Source organism: Dipodomys merriami, unplaced genomic scaffold, assembly GCF_024711535.1.
Source record: "Dipodomys merriami isolate MVZ:Mamm:240054 unplaced genomic scaffold, mDipMer1.0.p SCAF_60, whole genome shotgun sequence".
NCBI classification, from domain to species: Eukaryota; Metazoa; Chordata; class Mammalia; order Rodentia; family Heteromyidae; genus Dipodomys; species Dipodomys merriami.
In genome coordinates this window covers 2715520-2738509 of record NW_027206180.1, presented here as the reverse complement: position 1 = coordinate 2738509, position 22990 = coordinate 2715520, and the positions used below count along the sequence as shown (strand labels likewise).

Here is a 22990-nt window from a genome sequence, read left to right as displayed (position 1 = left end):
CTTTAGCTGTGCAGAAACTTTTTATTTTATTTTTGTTTTTTTTTTTTTTTTGTCGGTCGTGGGGCTTGAACTCTGGGCCTGGGCGCTGTCCTTCAGCTCTTCAGCTCAAGGCGAGTACTCTACCACTTGAGCTACAGCGCCACTTCCGGTTTTCTGGTGGTTTATTGGAGATAGGAGTCTCACGGTCTCTCCTGCCCGGGCTGGCTTTGAACCGCGATCCTCAGATCTCAGCTTCCTGAGTAGCTAGGATTACAGGCGAGAGCCACCAGCGCCCGGCGAAACTTTTTATTTTAATGTAGTCCTATTTGTTGAGTCTCTCTCCTATCTATTGTGCCCCTGGACTCTGTTGAGGAAGTTTCTGCCTGTGCCTATAAGTTTTAATGCCTCTCCTACTCTGTCATGCAGTAGTTTCAGAGTTTTGGGGTCTGATGTTGAGGTCTTTAATCCATTTTGAGTTGATGTTAGTGCATGGTGACAAGCAGGGATCCACTTTTAGTTTTCTGCATGTGGCTACCCAGTTTCCCAATAATCGTTGAAGAGGCTGTATTTTTTCCACTGTATGTTTTTGGCTCCTTTGTCAAATATCAGATGACTGTAAGTGTGTGGTTTTATTTCTGGTTCTTCTAATCTATTCCATTGATCTTCAGGTCTATTTTTGTGCCAATACAAAACTGTTTTTGTTATTATGACTCGATAGTAGAGCTTGAAATCTGGTTTTGTGATACTACCTGTGTTGCTTCTTTTGCTTAGAATTGCTTTGGCTATTCTAGGTCTTTTGTTCTTCATATGATAATTTTTGGATTGTTTTTGCTGTTTCAGTAAAGAACATCATTGGGATTTTGATGGGGATTGCATTGAATTTGTATACCATTTTTGGCAGTATGGCCATTTTCAGAATATTGAATTTACCTATCCATGAACATGGAAGGTCTTTCCACTTCCTGGTGTCCCCTTTGATTTCTTTCTTTAGATTTTTTTTTTATTGTGAAAATACTATACAGAGGGGTTACAATTACATAGGCAAGATAATGAGTTACATTTCTTATCAAGCATTGTAGCCTCCTCCATTGTTTCCCCTTCCCATCCCTTCCCATCCTCCCCCCGCCCCCACCCAATCCTCCTCCCCCCCACCAAAGTTATAAAGTTCGTTTTTCCGCATAACGACTTGTACATCTCATTGTTGCAATGAATCCACCTGTATCCCTATTTAAACGATTTGTTTTTTCTTTCTTTAGATTTTTGTAGTTTTCACTAAATAGATATTTTACGTCTTTGCTAGATTTTTTTTTGAGGCTATTTCAAATAGGGTTGTTTTCATGATTTCCCTTTCTGCTTGTACATTGTTGGCACACAGAAAGGCTACTGATTTTTGTGGGTTAATGTTGTATCCTGCTACTTTGCCAAAGTGGTTGATTAGTTCCAGGAGTTTGGGAGTAGAATTTTTTGGGTCCTTGGGAATATAAGATCATGTCATCTGCAAACAGGGATAGTTTAATTTCTTCTTTTCATATGTGGATCCCTTTAATGTCCTTTTCTTGCCTTACTGCTCTGGCTAAGAATTCCTGAACTATGGTGAAGAGGAGTGGAGAGAATGGGCATCCTTGCCTTGTTCCTGATTTTACTCTGCTTACTTCTAATTGTCATATGTCCTAAGGCCAGTCTTAGCTACTGAGAAAAGGGGTATAATCAGGTTTTCTGGTATGAATTGCTGAAAGTAGCTCGGTAAAGGGATGCTGGAAATGATGATAAGTGAGAAATGGCAGGGTCTGCCATCCTGGGAAGCTAGTATTTTATGTTAGATTCTTGGTTGTCCACTAGAGGTACTTTTGCTCTCCAGGGGGACATCTAGTGTGAAGACATTTTGGTTGTCACTGGTCAGGTACATATGTGCCAGTGGTATTAGTGGTAGAGGCAAGGGAAACTGCTAAACATCTCACAATGGTAGTAGTTTCAACGTTGAGGCACTCTTAGACACATCCTTCCAATTTGGGGAAATTGGTTTCCTGAGATGCAGTGATGGGCAAACAGGCAAACGTTGTTGCTGTAATGTAGATTAGTACCTCTTTTGTTGAAGATCAGGAGAGCACTTATCCTAGTAGGGGACTGCCGGATGCTGTAGTGTTGGACAGTCTTAATGACAGGCTGAGTGTCAGACAGAACTAATGAAGCATCATCACATTTCAGGACCACAGACCAATGACAAAAGACAATTTCTGCTGGAGCGATTGCTGGATGCCGTGAAGCAGGTAAGAAGAGCATGCGTGATTTTTACATTGTATAAGCGTGTTCAAGACTTAATATAAAAGTCAGTTCTTCTCCTTTGTACACACAGATGCACATTTCTTTTTCTTTTCTTTTCTTTTTTTTTTTCAGCTGGTCCTGGGGCTTGAACTCAGGGTCTGTACTCTGTCTCTGAGTTTTTTTTTTTTTTTTGCTCAAGGCTGGTGCTCTACCACTTGAGCCACAGCTCCATTTCTGTTTTTTTTTGTGATTAATTGGAAATAAGAGTTTCACAGACTGTACCTTCCTGGGCTTTTCACCATGTCTTCTCACAAGATTTTCAGAATCAAGTGATTTCTGGCCAAGAAACAAAAGCAAAATCGTCCCATTCCCCAGTGGATCGGATGAAAACTGGTAACAAAATCAGGTACAACTCCAAGAGAAGACACTGGAGGAGAAACAAGCTGGGTCTGTAAGGAATTGCACCAGATGCCCACGTTTATGCTCTATCATGAACTAGGCAAGCTGAAACGTCAATGTTGCTTGGACTGACAGTCGGGCATTTTGTTAAACTGATTTTTCTTTGTTTACTCTAAGAATGGGCAAAGTAATAAATATGTGAAACCTTAAAAAGAGAGACTGGGAAGGTGGCTCAGTGGTAGAGAGCTTGCCTTGCATGCGTGAGGCCCTGGGTTCTATTCCTTCAGCACCACATAAGCAGAAAAAGCCAGCAGTGGCACTGTGGCTCAAGTGGTAGACACTAACCTTGAGCTGAAGAGCTGAGGGACAGCACCCAGGCCCAGAATTCAGGCCCCATGACTGACCAAAAAAAAAAAAAAGATAGTCTGAGATTTTCAGGTTTCAGCCTCCTGAATAGCTAGTACTTCAGGCTTGAGCCACTGGTGTCTGGCAAATTGTATGCATTTTTATTGTAAGTTTAGACATCTTGCAAACGTGCTATCCATAGCAAAGATTCTGTCCCTTTAAGAGGGACTGGGAATGTGTTTTAGTGGTAGAGTGCTTGCCTAGCATGCATGAAGCCCTTGGTTCAATTCCTCAGTACCACATAAACAGAAAAGGTCTCTGTACAGCATTTTTACAATAAAAACATACAAAAACAAAGCAAAACAAAACCCAGAAAAGACTGGAAGTGCTGCTGTGGCTCAAGTGGTAGAGTGCTAACCTTGAGCATAAACTCAGGGACAATGTCCAGGTCCTGAGTTTAAGCCCCAGATCTGGCCGAGAGAGAGAGAGAGAGAGAGAGAGAGAGAGAGAGAGAGAGAGAGAGAGAGAGAGAGAGAGAGAGAGAGAGAGAGAGAGAGAGAGAGGAGAAGAGAGAGAGAGTCAGTTGTAGATAGTCAGGACTAGCTATCTGAGTTAGTGGCTCATGCCTGTAATCCTACCTATTCAGGAGGTTGAAATCTGCCAGCCTAGGCAGAAAAGTCCATGAGTCTCTTATTTCCAGTTAACCACCCAAAAAGCTAGAAGTGGAGCTGTGGCTGAAGTGATAGTACACTAGCTTTGAGCATAAAAGCTCAGGGACAGTGCCCAGGCCCTGAGTTCAAGTTCACCTGTGCATGTGTATACGTGCGTGCACGTACACATGCACACAGACAGACACACAGAGTAGTTGATAGTGGTGATAAGCACATAACATAATGTTGAGTTGAGGTTTATAGTTCTTTCTTTCTTCTTCTTCTTCTTCTTCTTCTTCTTCTTCTTCTTCTTCTTCTTCTTCTTCTTCTTCTTCTTCTTCTCCTTCTCCTTCTCCTTCTCCTTCTCCTTCTCCTTCTCCTTCTCCTTCTCCTTCTCCTTCTCCTTCTCCTTCTCCTCCTTCTCCTTCTCCTTCTCCTTCTCCTTCTTCTTCTTCTTCTTCTTCTTCTTCTTCTTCTTCTTCTTCTTCTTTTTTTTTTGGTCTGTCATGGGGCTTGTCAGGGCCTGAATGCTGTTCCTGAGCTCTTTTGCTCAAGGTTAGTGCTTTACCACTTTCAGATTCAGCTCCACTTCCAGTTTTCTGGTGTCTAATTGGAGATAAGAGTCTCATGAACTTTTCTGCCTGAGCTGGCTTTGAACTGTGATCCTCAGATCTCAGCCTCCTGAGTAGCTAGGATGACAGCTGTGAGTCACCAGCACCTTGTTATTTTCTATTTTGTTACAAATAAGAATAAAGAATAGTTACCTTTCTTTTTAGCCTACCCTGGATAAATTGTCATTTAGTACAACTGACTTGTGGGAAGCTTGATTTATGTACTCATAATTTTGGGAGGCCCTGTCAAAAAGGCATTATCCCTCTGCTTTGTGGAAGTTCTAGTTATTGCCTGTGAGTTCTGCCTTACAGGTCAGCTGCTGACACACAGGAGCAGTTTCTGGGTGCTTTGTAGAAGGACCTGTGTGCTGTGTTTCCCTGTTCATTTTACTTCCCTTGGGGGCTCACCTTCACACAAGTTGGGGACAAAGGCTTCCTTCAAGTGGCAGCTGGGAGGATGAAATGTTTGCCTTCTTACCTCCTGCACGGACATCCAGGGCCTTGAGATGCCCTGACTCAGCTCCTGAGGTTTCTGGCCCTTTGTCCCCTTCCACAGGGGTCAGCCCCTGTGGGCTGTTTTGTGAGGTTTTGAGTGTCTCATCCCAACAGCTTACCTCAGCAGTTTGTTTTTCTGTGCAGTGTCAGATCCGCTTCGGAGGAAGAAAGGAAATTGCCTCCGATTCTGACAGCAGGTAAGTCTATGGCTTCTCAGTCCACTTACCCTCATGACCCAAGAGTTAGTAAGAGATGGCTGGCAGCTGTGTTCTGCTTCTGTGGCCAGATGCACAGTGCATGGAGTGGGTCCACTATGACTTTTCGTGCGGTGACTACTGTGAACACTATCCTGCTTGCCCATTTTCTCCATTGAGGAATCTGTTCTGAAGGATCTACTTTACATGCCTTTTTGTATGAAGTTATTTTCAAGACAGTTTTTAATTTTGCAGATTCAGAAACCTAAAAACCCACTTATTGGGAAATGGTCAATCAAGTGAAATCCATCAATGGGATAGCATGTTATACAGCCATTAAAAATGATATTCATACAGAATTTTTTTTGTCAGTCCTTGGGCTTGAACTTGTAGCCTGGGTGCTGTCCCTGAACTTATTTTGCTCAAGGCCAGAGCTCTACTACTTGAGTCACAGCTATACTTCTGGCTTTTCTTTTCTTTTTCTTTTTTCTTTTTTTTTTCTTTTTTTAGTTTTGTAAGAGTCTCATGGACTTTCTGACCTGGGATAGCTTTGAACTGTGATCTGCAGATCTTAGCCTCCTGAGTAGCTAAGATTATAGGCATGAGCCATTGGTGCCTAGTTAGAATTTGTTTTTAAGCAGAAAAATTCAGGTAGCACTTAAAAAAAAATCAAATATGTAATAAACATAAAGCAGAATTCTAAATTATATAAGTGCACATTGTCTGGTTATGTCAAAGAAATCTGGCAAAAAGGAGTCCACAACATGAATAGAGGTAGAAACATTGGAAATCTTTATATCTTTGGTATTTTTCCTGTTATTTCCTGTGGTCATGTGTTCTTTTTGGTTTAAAAGGAAGCCTCAGAACTCACGATAAGCATTCACAACCCAGGAATGGCTGACTTGGTTGCCTAAGCTTATGACATTGGCTGGACACATAGATTTTGATGGGGTGAGAGACATACAGGCGTCCAGCCCTTGCTGGAAATTCCCTGTGATGTCAGAAGAGCTGATTCCTGCTCTGTGGCCTGTGGAGAAGCCGAGGGAACATGCCTGCTCAGCATTCATCTCAGCTACACAGCGTCTATGCCCTCACTGCTGGCTCCAGCCACCCAACAGAGCCAGGCACTGCCTGGTCTGCTTGACCCTCATCCTCTTATTCTCCTGTGAAACTTTAACGGCTGCAAGCAAAGCTTGTAGAAACATATTTACCAGAGCTCTGGAAATTCTTTGACAGAGGTGCAGATTAGAAATGACCCCTTCCTTCTCTGCTTAGTTCTTCTCCATAACATACATCACCTAACAAACTCAACATGATGCTGTTTAGTTTTGTCTCTTCCCTCTCTCCTGGCAACAAGCACCAGATCTGTACAGATAGGATGTTTGTTTTGTTGATAGCTCTCCAGTGCCTTTCTGCATCTGAAAGGTACTCAGTGTCATTAGATGCATGTGTGCTCCTTGTCATGTAGCCAGGTACACACCTGCTTACTTGTCAGTACCACAGGTCTGTGAGCTTTGTGACCTTTGCGAACAGAGTTGCTGCTGTTGCTCTTTCTTTCTCTCTCTCTCTCTCTCTCTCTCTCTCTCTCTCTCTCTCTCTCTCTCTCTCTCTCTCTCTCTCTCTCTCTCTCTCTCTCTCCCAGTTCACAGGGTTTTTCACAGACATTCTGTGCCTACCACACATTAGAGTTTCAGTGTATGTTGATGACATTGGCATAGTAGATAGAATCATTGATTCAGTTCTTCCCGAGGGCCTCCCATGAACCTCATGTGCATCAGAATCACCGGGAGGCTCATAAACTAATGATGCGGATGTTGTAGTCCATCCTCCATCCACTGAGTCAGGGTGTGTAGGTGTGCCTGAATAGGTGTGGGAGTGTTTGCTTGGCAATTTGTGTTTTTGATGAGCTCCTTGGATGATTGCAGTTGACACCAAGGCTTCTGGTCTGGTCAGTGTTCCAGGTGCTAGGATGCAGAGCTAACTAAGGGCTCCTCCTTCCCTGGCCAGGTTGATTCATCTGTGTGTACATGTGGCAAGAGTGTGTGTGACTTCTGTGTCACTTTTCTTCTATTATTCCATAATTGAGTTGTCTATTTCCTTAGAGAGGCAGTTGTACTCTGAATGTGAGGTTAATGCTATTAACTTCTATTTTGTAAAATAGTAGAAGTTGAACATGTTAATTCCTCTGCAATCACTATTGCTTATGGCTAGAAGCAGTATACTATTTCATATTAATGATAATAGTTACTGTTATTGCTTTTGTTGTTGTTTATGTTGATGCTCAGTTTTCAAGACACCCTCAGGAGGAGCAGTAGTGTTTCCTTGCCTTACTGATGAGGAAGCAGACCCCGAGAGGCAAAACCATGCAGCCTAAGTTGGTTTGTTCTTTTTTTTTTTTTTTTGTCAGTCATGGAGCTTGAACTGTGGGTCTGAGCACTGTCCCTCAGCTCTTCAGCTTCAGGCTAGTGTTCTACCACTTGAGCAACAGCACCACTTGTGTTGGTTTATTGGAGATAAGAGTTTCACGGCGCTTCCTGCCTGAGCTGGCTTTGAACTGTTACCTCAGATCTCAGCCTCCAGAGTAGCTCTGATTACAGGCATGAGCCACTGGTACCCAGCTCTTTTATTTTTATTTTTATTTTTTTGGTGCAGTTACTGGGGCTTGAACTCAGGACCTGGGTGGTGTCCCTTAGCTTTTTGCTGAAGGCTGGTGCTCTGCCACTTGAGCCACAGCTCTACTTCAGGTTTTTTGCTTGTTAATTGGAGATAAGAGTCTCTCAGAATTATCTTTCCAGGATCCTCAGATCTCAGCCTGATGAGTAGCTAGGTATGTTCTTGAGACAAACGATTGAAAAGGAGGGCAGACTCATTTTGCCTCGTGCCTTCAGAGGTTACAGTGCGTGTGGTCAGCTCGCTGCCTTGTTTCTGAGCCTGAGGTGAGGCAGAACTTCATGGCAGAAGGGCCAGTGGAGCTGAACAGCTTACCTCATGTGTCTGGGACATAGAGAGAGGGACTGAGATGAAGGGATGGGGCAGCCTTCAAGAGGCACACCTCAGTGACCCCTATCATTTCCATAATCTAGCTAATAATGTCTTTTTATTCAATGACTTCCACAGAGCCCCGTCTCTGAACATTGTTGAATTGGGAACTAAGTCTTTCTGGGGACAGTTACACACCTTGGACGTGTTAGCATACTCTTCAGCTCTCTGGTGTACAGGTGACCTCTGAATCTGTGGATTCTGCTTTTGAGAATTCAACTCACTGTTCAGCAAAAATATTAAATAATGGATCCTAGCTCTTTTTAGGGATCCAAGGCAAAGTGTATGCTTGGCATGTACAAGACTTTGGATTCTGCCCCCAGAAACCAAAACAACAACAAAGCATCTTATTGAATACGTATAAACATATGTTGGGGGACACGCATCCTTAGACAATGTAGTTTGTTATTTACCTAGCATTTTAAAAATTGTATTAGGTATTATAAGGGCTCTGGAGATGGTTTAAAATATAAGAGAAGTTGTGTATAGTTCTATGTCAATTTACATAAGAGGCTGAAGCACTCAGATTTTGGTATCACTGAGGGTCTGGAAGCAGTCCCCCTTAAACACTGAAATGGCAATATGGCATTATTTCTCTTACCTAGTGGTTGTATCGGTTTTGAGGCTGGGTTTTCAAAAAGGCTGTTTCTTCCCTCTAAGGGAGTTCCTTTTCAGTTGCCAAGTCTTGATCTTCTCTTTGAAATGTATTCGGCCACAGGCAGTAGAAAAGGCAGCATTACTGCCTTTTCCCTGAGAGGGAAAGTGGCCCAGCATTGGAATAGCTGGTGGGAGGTCTGCAGAGGTGATTTAATCAACAGATTGAATCTGTTCCTCACTGCTGACAAGTGGTCCTGAGGGAGCTTTCTGGAGCCCTGTAGGCTTTTGTAGCAAAAAGGTTGACTTGGGCACACGGTCCATCAAGATTATAACTAGTAGGGGAGAGAGATCACTGAAGTCTGGGTGCTTTATGAAGGTGACATGGACACAAGGTGGCCAAAAGTCCAGTGGTTGCTGACTGCCACCACTATATTGGAATGGCAGTCTGGTCTCTCTGTTGTACAGTGTTGTGTATGGCAAGCCTGTCTTATGAAAGAATGTTACATACACAGTCAAAAATGACAAGGAAACAGAACAAAAGGAATGTCAAAAATTTAAATCGCTGGAGCTGGGAAGGTAGCTCAGTGGTAGAGTGCTTGCCTTGCATGCCTGAGGCCCTGGGTTTGATTCCTCAGCACCACATAAGCAAAAAGAAAAAAGCTGGAAGTGGCGCTTGGCTCAAGTGGTAGAGCGCTAGCCTTGAGCTGAAGAGCTGAGGGACAGCGCCCAGGCCCAGAGTTCAGGCCCCACGAAGAGACCAAAAAAAAAAAAAAAAAAAAAAAAAAAAAAAATTAAATCGCTGTGCACGCATCTCCCAGAGCTCATTTGATGTGTGGAGACTCTTGGTGAGTCCTGCCCTGTGGTTTGTAAGTGGTGTGATCTGCTGAGTGTGGCCCTGACACCTGGCTCACAGCATGGGCCACACTTCACCCAAGTGAGAGACTTAACATCATTTTCACTGTTAAATGTCACAGCATTAGGTTTCTTTCAGGCCTTTGGCAAGTTTAGTGATACCAGGTGAAACACTTGGTTTGGGATTAAGTTGAACTAAATGAAATTGCAGATATTTGATTGTTTTTGGCCTATGAAAATGTCAGCTTATTCAAAATAGTTCAAAATAATATATTACAACTTCTATCTTCTTTTTAAAACTGTGGGCAGGTCAGACTGAACTGAGTTCAGTCTCTGGCCATAGTGAAGTCAGAATTTAATACTTTAATTTCCTTATAGGGCTACTCTGTTTTGTCACCCAGTGCTGGCAACAATAGCAGTAGAGGTTTTTCTTTTTTAAAAATAGGCATATTTGGGGCTGGGAATGTGGCTTAGTGGTAACATGCCTAACATGCATGAAGTCCTGGGTTCTATTCCTCAGAAAAAGCTGGAAGTGGTGCCATGGTTCAAGTGGTAGAGTGCTAGCTTTGAGCAAAAAGGTGCTCAGGGACAGTCCCTAGGCCCTGAGTTCAAGCCCCAGGACTGGCAAAAAAAACACCCAAAACCAAAACAAAAAATGTGTATTTGGCCAGGCACACCAGGTGGCTTGTAATCCTAGCTACTTAAGAAGCTGAGATCTGAAGATCGTGATTTGAAGCCAGCCTGGGCAAGAAAGTCATGAGACTCACCACCAATTAACCAGCAAAAACCCAGAAGTGGAGTTGTATCTCAGAATGCTAACCTAGAGCAAAGAAGCTCAAGGATGGCATCCAGACCTTGAATTCAAGCCCCATGATTGACAAAAATGGCTTGGGGCTGGCTGTGGTAATACATGCCTATAATACCAACTATTGAGGGGTGGGGGCAAAAAATAGGAGGTTCATAATCCAAGACCAGGCCAAAGGATGAGCTTCCATTTGAAAGACAAACTGAAAGCAAAAGAACTGGGGGCATGGCTCAGGTAATAGAGTATTTGCTTAGCAAGCTTGAAGCCAAGTTCAGCCTTTGGTGCCAATACAACAATAAAGCCAGAAAAAAGATGGAAAACCAGGCTTATGTAAGGGAACAAAATGAATCAAGTTTAAGACAAATAAACAATAATGCATAGTAATACACATTGTCAGATGTGCCAGAATGGTGGAGGTGTGGTGAAGACTGGAATTAGGGAGAGCGTTGGTGAAACTGGAGCTGTTGTAGGTTTGGGGGCTGGTAAGGGGTATAATATTCTGTTCATACACCAAATCCAAAGTGTGTACATAAAAAGCCAGGCGCTGGTGGCTCACGCCTGTAATCCTAGCTACTCAGGAGGCTGAGATCTGAGGATCGCGGTTCAAAGCCAGCCCGGGCAGGAGAGACCGTGAGACTCCTATCTCCAATAAACCACCAGAAAACCGGAAGTGGCGCTGTAGCTCAAGTGGTAGAGCGCTCGCCTTGAGCTGAAGAGCTGAGGGACAACGCCCAGGCCCAGAGTTCAAGCCCCACGACCGACAAAAAAAAAAAAAGACTCCAAAGTGTGTACATAAAAGACAGGGATGGGGGGAGGAGGATGAGGGGAGAGAGGGAGCTAGGGAGAGAGGGAGAGGGAGAGGGAGAGGGAGAGAGGAGAGAGAGAGGGGGGAGTATTTGATCTTGTGTGTTTGACAAGCCAGCTTCAGCCAGGTGGTTTGTCTTGGTGGAATGGGGTATATTGGATCACTGTGGGGTGTGTGGGGTACTACTTCTTCTTGTTAACTGTCTGCAGGCAGTCACTTCAGTACCTTTAAACCTTAGTTTTGTCGAGTCTAAAATGTATTCTAAGTAGGTGGGAGGAGCTAGTGAAATAATGGGCAGGGATGTTTTTACCAGCCACAGAATGATGTACAGCTGTAGTATTGTTACCATAGGCATGGTGTGGTGAGTGGGAGCCGGACATCTTTGTAGTTAGGCAGAGTTGTTGTTGGTGGCCTCAGGATCTTTGCACTAGGCCCTCTGTCAAATCTGCTGTCTCTTGTCATATTCAAGGCTATCCTCAGTTTGGCCACACAAACTTTTAAGTCTGCCCCCTACCACATGGGCTGTTTTATTTTCTTCAGAGTTTTCATGAATTGAAATAGACCACTTAACTTTCCTTTTTGCCTGTTCCCTCCCTGTGCTGAACGTGAAAGCAAGATGAGACCTGTCTCTCTCAGTCACATCTTCGCTGCCTCAAAGCCCAGTCCGATGTCTGGTACGTGGAGATGTCTGCTCATTTAGCACGGGCTGGCTGCTCAACACAGTGGAAGGGCTCTGAGTCTGAAGATCCAACTGAGCAGGGTCCAGGAGCCTCAAGAGGATGCTGAAAATTGGGGGTACCTGTGTGACCTCCTCCTCTACATGTTTCCGAATCTCTCATTTCTTTGGTTACTGAGAAATAAATTCAATTAAATGTGCAGTAACTTAATTGAAAATTCCATCAACTTTGGATCTCAGTTCATGATGTCATCTCTTAATAAGGAAATGAACAAGAAATCAGAATCCGTATTTATTTTAGTGTAAGTAACAGGCCATGAAATTACACAATGTTTCCAATTTGGCAGGCTAATGAATTCAGTCTGAAAATGTAATCTTGTTCCTTCATCCACAAGTGATAGGAATTAGAGTTGAATTTGTGAATTGGATACAGTTACCAACTCAGCCCCTGCCCATAAGAACTGATTTGTTTATACATTGGCGTTCCCTCCCTGCTGGCTGGTACCATTCCCTTTTCCTTGCTTGCTTCCTTCTTCCTTCCTGTTCCTCCAGCCCCATTTACTGGGTCTTCAGGTGTCTGGTGAGTATGGGGAGACTGCAGGGTGTCCCTGAGTTAGGTGAAGGGAACATAAATGGGGTGTGTGTAGCAGTTCAGGTCAGTCATCCAGCCCTGCCTGTAAATCCAGGTGTCTCCTGAGTTTACACCTGTGACTCGCTGGCCCTCCTTGGAGATGCTCCTCCCATTCCATCCCGACATATCCTGTCTGGTGGACTGACCAGTCCCTGGTTCTCTCCCCTGCAGGGTAACCTGTCTGTGTGCCCAGTTTGAAGCTGTCCTACAGCATGGCTTGAAGAGGAGTCGAGGGCTAGCGCTCACGGCAGCTGCCATCAAACAGGCAGCGGGCTTCGCCAGCAAGACCGAGACAGGTACTGCACTGCCCACTGGGGCTTGGAGGGGCCTATCTTCTCTCTGGTGTGTTCCCTTTTTATTTTCTCTTTAATACCAAGTAAGATAGTCATTGTGTGGGGCCTGGTCTGTGTATAATGCGTGTGTGTGAAGGAATTGATGTCTTATTTGCAATTAAAAAAAAAAGCTAACAAGACCTACTGGTGGTATTTGGTGTCTAAGTTGAAGTTCTCTGAGCCGATGCCTCTGGGCTGGGGCGGGAGATTTAGCTTATCGAGGTGGTGGCTTGAAAATTTACCACCTGTGCTCACTTTATGCATGGGGCCAGCATGGCATTTCATAATTAAATGTCTTCCACAGTCACAGAAACCTTGCGCATCTCTGAGTTTAGATTCTGTTATCCATTTTTATTTTTATTTTTTTTGGGGGGGGAACAGGCCTTGGGCTTGAACTCAGGGCCTGAGCACTGTCCCTGAGCCTGTCTATGCTCAAGGCTAGTGCTCCACCACTTGAGCCACAGTGCCATTTCTGGATTTTTCTGTGTATGTGATACTGAGAAATCAAATCCAGGGCTTCATGCATGCTAGGCAAGCACTCCATCACTAAGCCACACTCCCAGCCCTCTCCTATCCATTTGAATGTTGTAAAAATATGTCCCGGAAGAAGGGAAAATGCTAGTAGCAATGACAACCATTTAACAGTCAGCACTGGTGTGGGCCTGGCTCTTTGTGTTGGTGTATGATGTAACATTCGGAGCTAGACTGAACTTGGCTTTGTGTGTTGGTTTATGATGTAACATTTGGCGTTAACGTGGGCCTGGGCCTGTGTGTGTTGGTGCGTGATGTAACATTCAATGTGTGAGCCTGGCCCTGTGTTAGTTGCTGCTATAAGCGCCCTCTGTGCTCTCAGAAGTGGCAGGGATCTTCGTTACTGACCTCCAGGGGAGATGGAGGAAACAGCTGTTCATGACCACAACTGCCGGTCATAACCTTGAAGTGAATCATATTGTGTTGAGCTGGCTGTGGTCTCCTCCTCCCCACTGATCCAAGGGAGGTTTTTCTGCCACCCCCGCCCCTCAGTCCTTGTCCATGTGCTAACGTGTTACTGCTGCCACCGCTCTTCCTTCACGGCTGAGTCTTGGTGCTGGCTTGCTGGACCAGCTCTGAAAATCTACTTGATTCACAGATTGCGGTGTTTCCTTTCTTTCAGCCCTTTGACTAATCTTTTTTCCTTTTCCTCTGTTTCTCTCACCAGTTGCTAATTTTTAAAAATCAATATGGTTCTGTTGGGATTAAGAGGAAGCTTTGAGGGGTTTCCAATCACTGCTGGGTTTTCAAGGTTCCTGGATCCTTTTCTTAAAGAACCAGGGAAGAGGCAGAGCTCAGAGGGCAGCCAGCATCAGGGGCCTCGGTGGCTGTGGGCATCACTACCCGGTGTGTGCTCAGTGCCTATCTGGCTTAGCCAGAGGTCTCTACCTGTACCATGAAGGGACGACCTGAGGGTGGGAAGAGGCTTTGCCTGTTTTCTGGGCTGCCTCTGGTTGCTGGTGGCAGTTAGAAGCAGGAGCGCAGCAAACTAGCTTCGCCTTGGGTGGCCACTAAGGGCATCACCGCCATCACGGTGGGCAGGGCTAATTAACCATTTATTTGTCACTGGACAGCCCTGGCTGATTAAGACCTCCTTTGCTGCAGTGAATGCTAGAGGAGAGCCCGAGGCCTTTCAGCAGCTGTGAGCTGGGAATCATGCGATCATTGCTTCTTCAGCCCTTGGTCCCATCCCTTGTGGTGTCCTAGGACAGAAAGACTGGAATCAGAGAGTTCCTGGTTTGTTCCCCCATGCTGGGACAGGCAGGCACGTTATGTGCTGCCATAGGTATTAAGACTTTGTCCACTCAGAGAATGTCAGGCAAGCTCTCTGGGACATTTCCTTCTTGCTTTTGTCTCTCCGGTGTCAGAGAAGGAATTCACGGGACCTGCCTCATGGGGCCGACAGGAACTCAAAGAGAAAGTTCTTGCAAATTCCAGGCTCAGAAATGGCAACATGGCAGTGGTCTTCCAGGGTGGCTAATGATGTCCTTTTTCTGTTTTGGATGATAACACCTTTGGCTCAAATTATTTAATAACATACCCAAGCTCCCACAGCTGGTGGAGGCAGAGCTGAGGATTTCAATCAAGTCTGATTGGCTTTGAATTCCTGGCTCTTCCTAGCATTTCCCTCCTCTGCCAGCAAGCCTGTGCTCCTCAGTGGCCCAGACTAGTGTGGCTTGGCTGACAAGAATCAATGCCAAGCTACCCCCTGAAGCTATAGTATTAGCTCCATTACAGGTGAGAGAAGAGAAAAGCTGAGCCTCAAAGTAATGACCGAAGGAAAGGATACTGTTGAAAATCACAATGTTGTAGCTAATGGTGAGCTTGCCCGGGTCATAGCTGCACTGCGTCCTCTAGGGGAAAGCTAGATGCAAGACTTGAGTTCAGGAGCTGGTGCCCCTGTTCTGTGTGCTCATAGCTTGAAAACTTTGGTTGCCAGTATTAGAACAAAATTGTGCAATTTCATGTTAAAATACAGGTTTGCAGCCTTTTTCCATTCATTCATTCAAGACAGAGTCTCGCTACATAGCCTAGGGTGGCCTTGGAGGTGCCAGCATGTCACCACACTCAGCAAGCTTGCCCCACACGGCAGCCTGTGGTTCTGGACACACATTCCCACTAGTATCTTTGGCTGAAACTGAGCACTACTGAGTTGTATAGATGGGGAAACACGTTCTTCTCGTTCTCCACAGTCTCCATAGCTCCCTATTGCTCTTAGAACTTAAATGGAGTGCAGTGCCCCAGCTTGTGTGGCACAGTCCTTTTTCCACACTGTTGGTATGGGAGGAAAGTACTTCTTGTTCACACTTCTTGATACTCACTCTGGGATTATGCTCTGGGATAAAGGACATAATTTTGGATGGGTTATATTTAAGACAATTCACTGAGTCCATTGTTGCAGTCTCTGTGGTGCTGACTGAGGGCACCCAGGCAAACAAGCAACACCCTCCCCCGGCCACATATGCAACCATGTGTCTATCATTGCCACAACTCCTCTCCTATCTAGAAAAAAGTGCCCCAGAGTCTCTGCTAGTTACTCTGCCTACCTCTTCCCCACAGGTAGCCACGGCTTTGACTGCTCCCACTGGGTTTGTCTGGTCTGCATTGGAATGCAGTGTGGGTCTGGTCGGCTCCAGTCAGCGTTGCTCTGTGGCTCTGCTGTGCTGGTGGGGCTCCTCAGCCTTCCCCAGGGTCAGCGTTACACACGTCTCTGCTCCGGATAGCATTTGAGTCCTTTCTGGTTTGGGTGATGCAGGCAATGGCACCAGGATTGAGTTTGTATGTGCGTTCTTTTGGGTCTAGAAGCAAGGTTACCAAGTCTTGGGGTTCCTATGCCCTGGGCTCCAGAGTAGACTATGGTCAGTTCAGTCAGCATGGTGGCTCCTCAGGCCTGCTCACACCTAATACTGTCCTGAGGGTGTGTCCTATTTCATGGTGAGCTTGACTTCCGCCTGTTAACCACTCCTGCATTCCTAGCCTAAAACCTGGTGAGGTAATGACTGTGCTTTTCATGGGTCACTGGCTTTGACTCTGATTTTTGCTTCTATGCCTTGGATAGATTGGCTTGTTATTTTGTAATATTCTTTTTTTCCATAACTTGGGATCATGGTTATTCAGGCTCATCATACAAGTTAGAAAGTGTTTCCTTTTTTTCTATTTGTACATGAGTTTGGATACAATTGCCATTTTTCTTCCTCAAGTGGAATAATTCACTGAGGAAACTAGAGCTGGAGATTATTTTTTCTTTTTGGTTGGTCATGGGGCCTGAACTCAGGGCCTGGACACTGTCCCTGAGCTCTTTTGCTCAAGGTTAGCTCTCTATCATTTGAGCCACAGCGCCACTTCTGGTTTCCTGGTGGTTTATTGGAGATTCAAGAGTCGCATGGACTTTTCTTGCCGGGTCTGGCTTTGAACCGTAATCCACAGATCTCAGCCTCCTGAGTAGGTAGGATTACAGATGTGAGCCACTGGTGCCCAACTGAACCTGAGATTCTTTGTGCATGTAGATACTATGACGGGCACTTGGTGTGAAGTTAGGAGTACACATACTTATTTTATTGCATCTGGTCATCCTAGGCTTCACTTCTTTAGGAACCACCAACTTGTTTTCCATTGCCTGTTGCATTTTATACTCTCATTAGCAGTATAGTATAAAAGTTTCTCCACCTCCACACTTGACTTTTTGTTTTTTACTTTTACTTTATTTTTTCTATGCCATTCTGGAGCTTGAACTCAGGACCTGGGTACTGTCCCTTAGCTCTTTCACTCAAGGCTGATGCTCTACCATCTGAGCCATCCCTCCACTTTTGCTTTTTGGTGGTTTATTGGATATGAGTCTCACAGACTTTGAACAAAATTCCTCAGATCTCAGCCTCCTAAGAGGAGGATTATAGGCATGAGCCATGAGCACCTGCCTTTTTTTTTTTTTTAATAATCACATCCTCATGGATATGAAGTGGGATCTCACTGTGATTTTAATTTATTCTTGCTTGGAGTTTCAGATTTCTGTGACTGTTAACCCATAAGCTTCCTGTGCAGTTCACCTGCACTGTTGCCATCTCCTGCAGTCCCTAGTGTTTTTCTCACCAGTCCCCAGGGTTTTTCTTTTCTTTCTTTCTTTCTTTCTTTCTTTCTTTCTTTCTTTCTTTCTTTCTTTCTTTCTTTCTTTCTTTCTTTCTTTCTTTCTTTCCTTCTTTCTTTCCTTCTTTCTTTCCTTCTTTCTTTCCTTCTTTCTTTCCTTCTTTCTTTCTTTCTTTCTTTCTTTCTTTTTTTTTTTTTTTTTTTTTTTTTGGGGTCCGGTTGTGGGCCTGAACTCTGGGCCTGGGCACTGCCCTCAGCTCTTCAGCTCAAGTCTAGTGCTCTACCACTTGAGCCACAGCGCCACTTCCGGCTTTTTTCTTTTTGCTTATGTGGTGCTGAGGAATCGAACCCAGGGCCTCATGCATGCAAGGCAAGCGCTCTACCACTGAGCCACCTTCCCAGCCCCCTTTTCTTTCTTTTTTTTTTGGGTCCAGTCATGGGGCCTGAACTCTGGGCCTGGGCGCTGTCCCTCAGCTCTTCAGCTCAAGGCTAGTGCTCTACCACTTGAGCCACAGCGCCACTTCCGGCTTTTTTCTTTCGGCTTATGTGGTGCTGAGGAATCGAACCCAGGGTCTCAGGTATGCAAGGCAAGCACTCTACCACTGAGCCATCTTCCCAGCCCCATCCCCAGGGTTTTTCTTACCAGACTGGGTAGACACTGCTCTGTTCTGTCAGCTGTTTCTGAGGTTCATTCCTGTATTCAGTGTTTTGCTTGGCTGTCTACATAGTAGAGGCTCCATTCAAATATAGACTTCAGAGGTTGGGTGTGGTGGCTCACACTTGTAATCCCAGAAACTTTAGAAGCATAGTTGGGGAGGATCTTGGTTTAAGACTAGCACAGGCAAGAAATTATGAAGACCTATCTAAATTCGGGCATTGTAGCATGCCTGTAACCTCAGCTACCTGTGAGGTGGACGTAGGAAAATCACTTTCCAAAGCTTACCTAGGAAAAGACTTAAGACCCTATATATAAAAAATAACTTAATGTGAAAAAGGCTCCAGTGGCTAGTGAGCTCAAGGCCCGGAGTTCAAATCCGGTACTGTTAAACAGTGAAACACCCAAGACTTCAGGCGATGGTGCTCATTTTCCTAGTGATCCAACTCCTGCCCTCTGCTTTTTGTGCACATTTCACAGTGCGTTGGAAGCGAGTATATTAATACACCGCAATGGTAAGGATAGAGAAACCGCTGCATTGGTCCTCAGTGGGGATTTCTGAGAACGGTTGACTACACTTGACTCAAAGCAGAGTTTATGTTTTGCTTCATTGAGTCACCTTGGGCAGCAGCTTTTCTGAAGAAAATGAGTTGTGAGGAAGCTGCATGTGCCGTTAGAGGCCTGTCCTGTCCTGTGGTGGTGAGGGGAAGTCTGCCCTACACCCTGCCCTCCCTGAAATGCTTTCAGTTCCCCCCTGGTGCTTCTCCGCTGTCCTCAGCAATGTTCAGGTTTACTTCTGGTCAAAGAGAGCATGCAAGCCTTCTGCCATGGGGTGGAGAAAATACTGAGCAGCGTCTAGTCTAACAGCTGGGAGAAAGCTTTAGGGGGAAAGCCAGAGACCAGGATGCCATTCTTGATGAACTTCATGTCAGACAGTGGGCCTCTAGATTATGAGGCCTCCATGGGGTTCCAGGGAGGATCCTTGACATTAGGGATAGTGCAGGCTTGGGCTGTGGCTACATAGGGGCATGAATACTGTCCAGTGCATTAAGCTCTGGTGTGGCTGGACTAATGCCTTGTGTGCTGCTCCACACATATCTCCATGTCTCTTCAATGAAAACTCGGCTTTGGCATCAGTTGTCAGTGTTTAGACACCTGGATTGTAAGTCTCACAGGTCCTTTCCCTTGTACCTCTCTGAGGGAAAATAGCTTCAGCATGGATGTGGTGTAGCTCTGTGTGTGTGTATGTGGTGTAGCTGTGTGTGTGTGTGTGTGTGTGTGTATAGATGTGGTGTAGCTGTGTGTGTGTGTGTGTGTGTGTGTGTGTGTTGGGTACTATCCCTTAGCTTTTCTGCTCAAGGCTAGTGATCTACTACTTGAACCACAAGTTCCACTTCACCTTTTTGATGGTTAACTGGAGATTAGAGTCTTTGGGATTTTTTTCTGATGGACTGGCTTTTAACTGTGATCCTCAGATTTCAGCTTAAAAAGGTAAGAGTAAAGCCGGGCACCTGTGGCTCACACCTGTAATCATAGCTACTCAGGAGGCTGAGATTTGAGGATCATGGTTCAAAGCCAGCCCAGGCAGGAAAGTCTGTGAAACTCTTATCTCCAATAAACCACCAGAAAACCGGAAATGACACTGTAGTTCAAGTGGTAGAGCGCTAGCCTTGAGCTGAAGAGCTGAGGGACAGCACTCAGGCCTAGAGTTCAAGCCCCATGACCGACCAAAAAAAAGAAAAAAGAAGATAAGAGTGAGGATTACAGGCGTGAGCCACCAGCGCCAAGTGAGACCCAGTGAGGCTACCAAACTTAAGGGATATTCATAGTTTCACACAGTATTATAAAATAGAAAAGGTAATGAAAAAACCCCACAGTGATCCAAGTCTCAAATAGGGCCATGAGTAGGGAACAGTGTGGTGGCCTCGTCATTGCCCAGCCTGGGTTTCTGCTGTCTCCAAGGAGCAACTTGACAGCTCAGTGCTCAAGGCAACTTCCCATGGACGAAATGGAACACGTTGCCCACAGGAAAATGGAATGCCTGGAGAACAGGGAAGGGATGTTCCTGTGTACCTGGGCTTTGGCTTCAAGTGAGGTAGTATTAATAGCTGTTTTTTCATTGTACAACAGTTGCACGCCAGATATGTAAATTGTGGTTTACACTTGCCAGTTGCATTGTTGGATGCATATTAGGCTCTCATTTTCCCTCAGAGCAAACCTTACAGGGAAATACTTGACCCTCATTGTACAAATGGGGAAAATCGGGACTAACTCAGTCACATAACATCACAGTGTTGCAGAGTTTTAGCAAAGGTTTCATCTTCTTGCAGTCCCTAAAGTATGAATCTTCGGTATTGTCAACGAAGGATGAGGCCTGCTGGAAACTTTACCAGAACAAACATTTCCCCTTGTCTCCTCTCTGGCCTCCTCCACACCCCTTCCCTGGCCCTGGTTCTTGTTCTTGGTTTTTGGGAGTATTGGGATTTGAACTAAGTTGCCTCACATTTGCTAGGCAGGTGCTCTATTGCTGAGCCATGCCTCCAGCCCACTTTGGCACAGGCTCTTTTTGAGGTAAGCTTTTGCTTCTTGCCCTGGGATGTGTCTGGATCGTGATGGGTGTGTTCTAGGCTTCACATCATAGCTGGGACCACAGATGCATATTACTTTGTTCAGTTTCTTCCCATTGAGATGGAGTCTTGAAAATAGTTCTGCTCTGGCTGGTATGGAACCACAGTCCTTCCAATCTCAGCCCCCCCAAGCAGCTGAGATGATAGGTGTATGCAGCTATGCAGTTACTCTTTGAGAAGGGTATATCTGTCTGAGTCGGCCTTTAACCACATTCTCCCCATATCAGCCTCCCAAGTAGCTAGGCTTACAGGTATTCTGAGAAGCAGAAGCCCTTGCACACTTTTGCAATTTATCCCACGTTTCAAAGCAGAGCAGAATATATTCCCCAATTAAATTATGGACACCTCATGCTTTAAATGGCAGGTGAGCCACACTTTAAATAGACCGCATTAATTCTGGCGGTGAAAGTGGAACTCTGCTGGGATAATTCTTATCATCCTCACCATCGCTCTGACAAGCTTTAAAAGGATTCTGGAGCAGTAAGCACTTTGCAGAATTGAAAGGTGAAAACAGACCATAAAGCGTTCATGTGCATTCAAGGTCAGAGGGAGGTGACTGGGTTTTTCGAGAGAGACCGGGCGCAGGTGAGAGTCACTTGATGTGAAACGTGATGGAAATAACTGTGCTGTCGGAGGGGTTCCAGACGCATTATTGGCTGCTGGCTTCAGGCATTGCTCTCCCCCAGCTCCCGGTCCTGATGTCTGAGAGGGACACAGAGAGGAAACAAAGCTGTTTTGTATAGTCATGTGGTCTGGTCTGATAGGATGAGGGAGGGGATTAGTGTGACATGTAGGGACAGGCCTGCATGAACTGCTCTATTGGTGGTTTTGTGAGGAAGTTTATTCTAAAAGATCTAAAGGGTGTCTTGATCCACAAATGCAGATGCCCTTAGCAGAGAAGGGAAGAGTGGAAGGCACACAAATGCCCTCTTCTAGGTGGTCATTGGGCATGTGGTGGTGGTCATTATGGCTGGGCATTGTGCTCAGTGAACTACGCCACCCTCCTGTTCTCCAGCACCACACAACTCTGAGGGTTTCTGAACTTTGTGTTGACAGGAATCAGAGGCTTAGCAAAGTTCATTGACCTGCCTGCGGTCATTTGGCTGAGTGATCCTGTCACTAGTGTGCCCTGCTTGGTGGACTGGAAGCCTTGTGGGGCTGCGTCCTTGCCTCTATCCCAAAGCCCAAGGGCTAGGCCAGTTCATGGCCCACAGCAAGAATGCCATAGACCTAGCTGCATTGAAATGAAGCATTAGTGTGAAATCAAACTTATTACTCTGGCTTCTGGTTTCTAGGTCCTTCTAGAAGGAAGTCTCCAAGGCTCTCACATTCTTAGAAGGTTCTATGAGCCTGGTTAGCCGCTAGATTGGAAGCTGGGTCTGGCAGCAGACTCTGCTTTTCCCCTTGGAATATTGGGATCATGCTCATGGTGAAGACGTAGAGTCTCCTCTCATCACTGCCCTCATTGCTCAAGGGGTTTATGTAAGCTCAGAGCTCCCATTGGCCATTTGGCCCACTAACTTTACTGATGTTCATCACCAGGCAACTTCTGTCCTTGTCCAGATCTTTGGCCTGAAGTTGTCTTTGATTTGGAGATGCCCTTGGTTGTTGTGAGGTTGGATATAAAGTGCTTGGTGCAGTTGCCAATGCACAGTGCTAAAACATAGTATTGACAGCAGGAGAAAGGGTTGAAGAACGAGCAATAAGTGAAGAACATCCATTGCAAAGCTAGGTAGACACTTGAATTAGGACTGAAAAATCTGTGCATGTGGATTAGAGAGGTGGTTTCCAGGAGATCCCAGTGGGTGTAGAATGCTATTTGATGGATATAAACAAACTTTTCTTTGCTTCTCCTTAAAGCTTTAAATCTTTCTCTATCTCCACACGTAGTAATTTTGCAGGTGGAATAACCAGAAATGAGGACATTTAATTATTAATGAACAAAAAGGGTCTTCGTTGTGTAGGGGGAAAATTGACAATGTGTTATAGTTCTAGTAAATACAGAATTTTACTGACTAGCCATAAAAAATCATTTTGAAGACTTCTAGTTGTAGTAGGAAGATGTTCATGATCTAGATAAAACACTGAAACAAGATACAAAATCCAAAATCATTATATATATGTAGATGCATGTCTGCATATGGAAACTAAGATGCATGTCCAGCTTTTATATGACTGCTGTAACTAGAGGCTTTTTTTTTTTTTTGCCAGTCCTGGGGCTTGGGTGCTATCCCTGAGCTTCTTTTTGCTGACGGCGAGCCCTCTACCACTTGAGCCACAGCACCACTTCCGGCTTTTATCTGTTTCTGTGGTACTGAGGAATCAAACCCAGGGCTTCATGCATGCTAGGCAAGCACTCTACCACGAAGCCTCATTCCCAGCTCCCTCCACCCCCACCTTTTTTTAAGAGACAAAATTTTCTTAT

The 22990-nt window shown here is 45.1% G+C and overlaps 1 protein-coding gene and 1 pseudogene across 2 annotated transcripts in view; both read left to right on the top strand.

Moving 5' to 3' along the window:
- Positions 1-22990, top strand: part of Snx29 (sorting nexin 29) — a 222980-nt gene that overhangs the window by 19617 nt on the left and 180373 nt on the right. The window contains exons 2-4 of one of the 2 annotated variants that reach the window (XM_070003461.1): positions 2185-2246; positions 4886-4938; positions 12512-12636. In XM_070003461.1, coding sequence (XP_069859562.1) covers positions 2185-2246; positions 4886-4938; positions 12512-12636 — 240 coding nt within the window. Of the gene's footprint in view, positions 1-2184; positions 2247-4885; positions 4939-12511; positions 12637-22990 lie in introns of those variants that run through there. The other variant, XM_070003463.1, reaches the window with a different exon arrangement.
- On the top strand, positions 2542-3910 carry LOC138814464 (large ribosomal subunit protein eL39-like; annotated as a pseudogene).